Source organism: Lactuca serriola, chromosome 2 (assembly GCF_051521515.1).
Source record: "Lactuca serriola cultivar US96UC23 chromosome 2, Lser_US96UC23_V15, whole genome shotgun sequence".
Classification (NCBI taxonomy): domain Eukaryota; kingdom Viridiplantae; phylum Streptophyta; class Magnoliopsida; order Asterales; family Asteraceae; genus Lactuca; species Lactuca serriola.
This window is the reverse complement of record NC_136409.1, coordinates 179,151,632-179,157,465: the sequence shown is the minus strand read 5'-3', so window position 1 is coordinate 179,157,465 and position 5,834 is coordinate 179,151,632. Positions and strand designations below refer to the sequence as shown.

Sequence of the window (5,834 nt, the reverse complement as noted above, 5' to 3'; positions counted from 1 at the left end):
TGGGTTTAAATGTTTTGAAAAGTTTTAAATTGGCTTGAATTTGATGGGTGTTACACCTCCCAGCTGTCCGACCTGGGTGATCATTGTTTAATAGAGCTCTCAGTATTCATTAGGATTAGTGAAAGATCTAGCTTTCATTACCATATTATCATAAGGATTAATAAGTAATAGTATTATAGGTTAATACTCGTTAGGCGGTTTGCCCACTAGTGGGATCGCCTAGGAAGCTGTTAATCGTTTAAGATATTGTTTAAGTGAGTTATCTCACTATACCATGTATTATAATATATATATATATATATATATATATATATATATATATATATATATATATATATATATATATATCCATGTATGTTAGGATAGGGAACGAGTAGAGTAGAGCTAGGGGTATAATCTTTATGTGCTTAAGTGTGGACTGCTAAAGTACAAAGTATAAATGTAAATTCTTTAGTAGAATCTAAAGTGCATTCTCTATATGCGTAATTGTTGTGATATTGGATTTAGGTAGGGGTTGATGGTGGAATGATTAAAGAAGACAGGAACCTATAGACTCACATAGATTTAGTTAGGGGATGATGGTGAAACAGTTAAAGAGGTCGGGAACCTATATGCCCGCGTATTCCAAGATACACGTCTTATTTGCAGATCGCGAGTTATTGTATGTATGCATGTATATGTATTGTGGTATATGGTATTTTGAGGAACTCACCAATCCTTATGGTTACCTAGTTGAATAAAAATGTTTTTCAAGTACTTCAGTGATTCGTGAGAAGGGTAAGGTTCGATTGTACATATATGCATTTACAGCATGTTTCCGCACAATAATCATACTTTGATATATTTTAATAAAAAATGAAAATTTTGCCTTGAAAATCGGGATGTGACACCCATCATGTTCTTCATAAAGACTTGACGGAATATATGTGGACCGTTGACCACATCGATCTTAACACATAACCGATCGATGATTTAACGGTCAATTTTTACGATGAAGATGTCATTTAGGTCTATCTAGGTTCGGTAATTTTAATTTCCATGTTTTATATTTTTAAATTCTATGTTGTTTTTTTGGTTTGTTTGTTGTAATTTTCTATGAAATTTAATGAAATTTTAGTTTTAAAATATTTTGGTTAAATTGATTATTTTTAATATAAATTAATTTAAAAAAAAAATAAAATGACAGACGTGAAAACTCATGTCCTATATATGGCGAAATTTTGATGCAGTGTGGCAAATCTTAGGTGCCGCCTACATGGACTCTGGCAAACGTGTCACCACTCACTCCAGCAGTAGTCCAGCCTAAATGACTAACCCCTAAATTAAACCGCTATTTGTAGGTCGCTAACCGTTATAGGCGCACGATTAATGTGCATAGATCGAGACAATTAAACTTTATAATACTTCAAAGAAACAGAAATGAACCGGTATCTCTAGTTAGAGATTTGAAAAGTATATTTGGTCCGGTTTTAGGATATATGTCTATTAAAGAATTTATTAATTTAGAAATCTTGGCTCCATGGAAGAAAAAGGGAACCAAACCATAATTTCATTATTATAGTCATTTTAATACAATATCGAAGGTTCTATCGTAGCTTTAGATTATGTTTTTTTTTTGTTGGTGGCAAAGGAATATGGTAAGGAAAAATAAATATGTACTTATTTGAATGATAACATGGATACAAAGTATCATTTCACTTGAATACAAAATTAAACATTCAAGATATACATGAAAGAAGAAATTGCATTAGAAATATCAAATGTGACCAAGCTAGACGAAGACGTCGACGACCTAGACAGCGAAGAAGACAATTTTACGAGTAAACAAAAACGAACATGGCCAAAAGACAATCCTATTTATAAAATATATTAAATAAATAAATATTCCCATTAACATCAATTTATATAAATAACACAAGAAATCAAAATATAGTACACTCCCCGACCACCGTATAATAAAATAGTTCCCAAAGGCCACCGACTCTGTTTTCACATCACACGCTGTGATCATTTACTAATTTGTCGCTCCAATTTCTTCCATAGCTGTACGAAATTTCATTTTTCTTTTCTACTATTTTAATTTTAAAATAAAGGACAAAACTGCAATCTGCTCATCAACTGTTTGTGTTTATGCATGAATGAATGAGCTTAAAGTCAGTTCCCGAAAGAATTACCTGATCAGTAATTTTCCTGGATTACTCAACTGTGCAAGAATTCATCAGAGAAATCGGCTTATTGATGGCCTTGATTGGATTGTAAACAATGGCACACGAAACCTTTTTGTAGAACTTGGGTTTCACCAATTTACCTAACACGTAAGCTTTAGCTTTCACCGTGAAATTTAGGTTCAGTGGCAACGGCGCTGTCAGTTTTCCGTTCTCGCTGCTCCAGTTCAGTCCGCCGCCGTACAACGGCACTCGTACACCTCGTACGTTCACACTCACTATTCTGTGACCTTTTCTTGATTGATAAAATTTCTTCACCTGTAAATTAATACCCATTTGAGTTTAGATAGATTTGAATAGCACACACAAATCATTTGAAACTAAAATCATTGGAGTAGTTGAGATTTTGTTACAGTTCCGGTGGCCAGAGTCAACTCGGTGTATGCGAGATCGAGTGGTGTGGATGATACATGAACCCCAAAGAAGGTTCCACGGTTGCGAAAATTGAACTTCACGGTGGCGTTTAAAGTCACCATCTCTGTCGCAACTCCAGATGCATCTGCCCCAGCATTAACTGCAAATTGATCGAATGCGATACTCTGCAAAAGTGAAAAGCCCCACAGTGATGATGAAATTTAATTACATACCGAATTGATCTTTGATCCAATCAACTACGAATATAAATCATATGAGATCGAGTAACATGGATTTTGTAATCAATTGGAACAGATTAGAAATTAGAGTTGAAGAATTAGTGATTTACCCTCATGGTGATGACGGGCTTCTGAGGTCTGGCAGCGCCCCAGAGAACGAGAGCGAAAAAAGTGAAGAGAACGAAGAAACCGACAACGAACGCCAGAAAATAACACCGGCGAGGGATCCCCCGATGACCAACTTCATCGTTGTATCCTTCTTCCTCAATCGCATCAAATCCCTTTTCTCCTTTCCGGTGATGTTGATGTTGGCTGCCTTTCCTCGATCCGGGTCTGAGGGAGCCGGAATATCTGGTGGAGGAAGAGTTCCGGGATTGACGGCCGGGTGATCCACTGGGGCTGAGCACAGGCGTTGAGTGAAAGGAGTTGGTGGTCTTCTCTCCGTCGTGGGAGTCGCGCGATGGACTCTGGACGTAGTACACCGGCCGCCGTGGTTCAGACCTTGTCGGTGACGACGCCGTCAAACTCGTCACCTCCGAATCCGTCTTTGCGTGCATCGACATTTTCCTAGAAAGCCTGGTGAGAAGGTAATGGCGATATTTGTTGGATTTTGGTGAGGAGATTTGACAGAGAAGTACGAAACTGAAAAAGAGGAAAAGCAAAGTCGATCTAGTAGAATTGCAGTGCACAGTGCCCAGTGAGACAGAGTCCCTCTAAAAATAGAGTGGAAGATGGGGTTGGTTTGAAGATTTGTACGTTAGTGTATTTGTTTATTATAGGAACAAACGAAGCCAGGAAGAAAGCAAGCCATGTTACAAAATGTTTTAGTCAATGGATCAAAATAAAATTGTAGGGAACCATTAGAAGTTAGAACTATCGTTTCGGTACATCGACATACCATCAACCAATAATAATAATATACATCACCTATGTATTTAGGGTTCTTATATAAGAAAAAAGTTTTATCAAAACGTTGAAAATAGTATATGTTAACATACTCATAAACTTACGTAAGATTGTCAGGATTGAGATCCTACGTTAGATCGTTTTTGGATTTGCAAGATCAGAATCGAAATCTAAGATCCCACAAAATGAAACATAATCTTAATTTATAATTTTAAAACATGAAAAATATTTCACACATTCAAATTTTCATTTACAAGTTATAAAAACTTCAAAATATTAATCATAAGTCACAACACATAATAATAAACGAAAATTTTGTAAAGGGTTAAAGACATAAATTGGTAAAAAAAAAATTCGCTTGCTCAAAAAAATATCAAGGGAAGATAGGATCGGATCAAATCCCGATCTTACAATCTTATCTACGATCTTATCCCAAATATGATCCGACTCGTTTTTCATACTTAAGATCGTACGATCCTACGGTCAGAATAGCGATTTTGACAACCATGATCTTATGTGTATTATAATTTTTAATTTTTATTCTAACCTTATTTAAATGGTATTGTGAGTGTGGGACAAAAACTTCAAATTTTTACATGAAAACAATGTATATGAGATTTCTAATGTGTTTTCTAAAATAACAAAATTTATATTAAATTAAGATTAATCTTCGTAAATGGTCATTTGGTTTTTCAAAATATTAAGTTTAGTGTTTAATTTTTTTCGGTCTAATGAAAGGTTCTTGTGTTTTCAATTGTTGGTCGAACCTTATAATCAAATAAATGTCAAATTGACTTCTCGTTGATCATGTGACGTCTCGTATATTGTATATGTTTATATGCGTCGGAGTAAAGGTTTTTTTTGTGCTTAAGATTCTGATCCGTAATCTTAGTGATTAAGATCTTATCATTGTAAAGTTTTGTTTAAGTCTCTTATATGTATGGATTTCCTTTTATTGTGTATATCATCTAGTATATAAGTTATGTTCGGGTTAACATTTGTAATCATCGTTTTGTGCATTTTCTCTTTTTAAGAGTTTTATTAATCAAAATAAGTTTTTGATTAACTCTTTTTTAAATTCATGTTTCATTTTTACTTGTTTTTCATCTCTAAAGACCAACAATTAGTATGAGAGCGGGTTTTCTATTTTCAACAATGTAACGCCCGCAGATTCTAGCTAGACAATTAAAATATAAAAAAACGATAAAAACGCCATTTTTGATAGAATGTTATTTAGGACAAATAACCATAACGAAATTTATAATATATGTGACAAAGATTTCGTACATATAAATAGCGCCCAAAACTGACTTCATGAGAGGAAATTATGATTTTTCAAAGTTTCAGCACAATAATGTACGACACAGAAACTTAAATTGAAATCGGTTGATTGTTAGAAAAAATAATCTAAATGAGAGTTGAATATCTCTTGAATACCTATACGTTGATATAAAGACAGTCGATAACAAATATCGTATGAAAAAATTATGATTTTTATACGGACTTTAACAGTTTAAGCTTATAAAAATATAACTTTAAAAATAAAGTGAAAATTAACCGACGAAGTCTAAATGAAAGTTGTAGATCTCGTCGCTAGCAACGCGTGGATAGAAAGAATGTCACAAACGAAATTCGTATGAAGAAAATACAAATTTTTGAAAAATATTAAAATTTAATGCGCACCAACAGCCAGACGTGGACCCCCCAATTTTTGCCATGTGTCAAAATCTGAATGAAGCCACGTCAGCACCCCCGACAGATACGCAATGTGCACCCTTTCTATAAATAAAAGTCCTCGGTTTCTTTCATTATGTAACGCCCTATTCCGAATCGTTTCCTAATGCGGGGCGGTAACCCAAAGATCGGGTATCATCAGGCTTAGGGCCTTTGGGGAAGAGAGATTTAGACCCATTTGGGTATGGGTAATGTAATTTAGATGATCTGGGGGTCCGATTTGTGTTTTAGAGCCAAGGGGTATATCAGTAAAGTGTCAGTTTGGGCTTTTATGAAAATTGGATTTTTGTTCGAGAAATTATAAGGCAAGGATGAGTTGTAGAATCGTAAAGTTTCTCGTTACCTTTCCGTGGATATAAGGATTGCCGAAATCGGA

At 34.7% G+C, this 5,834-nt stretch overlaps 1 protein-coding gene across 1 annotated transcript; it reads right to left on the bottom strand.

Moving 5' to 3' along the window:
• Positions 1-2,060: 2,060 nt before the first annotated feature.
• LOC145087537 (uncharacterized) lies at positions 2,061-3,531 on the bottom strand. The gene is made up of 3 exons (XM_079025504.1): positions 2,929-3,531; positions 2,579-2,764; positions 2,061-2,483 (listed from the first exon to the last, which is right to left on the bottom strand). Exons 1-3 carry the CDS (start codon positions 3,379-3,381, stop codon positions 2,196-2,198), a joined length of 927 nt encoding a protein of 308 aa, XP_078881630.1. The 5' UTR covers positions 3,382-3,531; the 3' UTR covers positions 2,061-2,195.
• Positions 3,532-5,834: the final 2,303 nt, after the last annotated feature.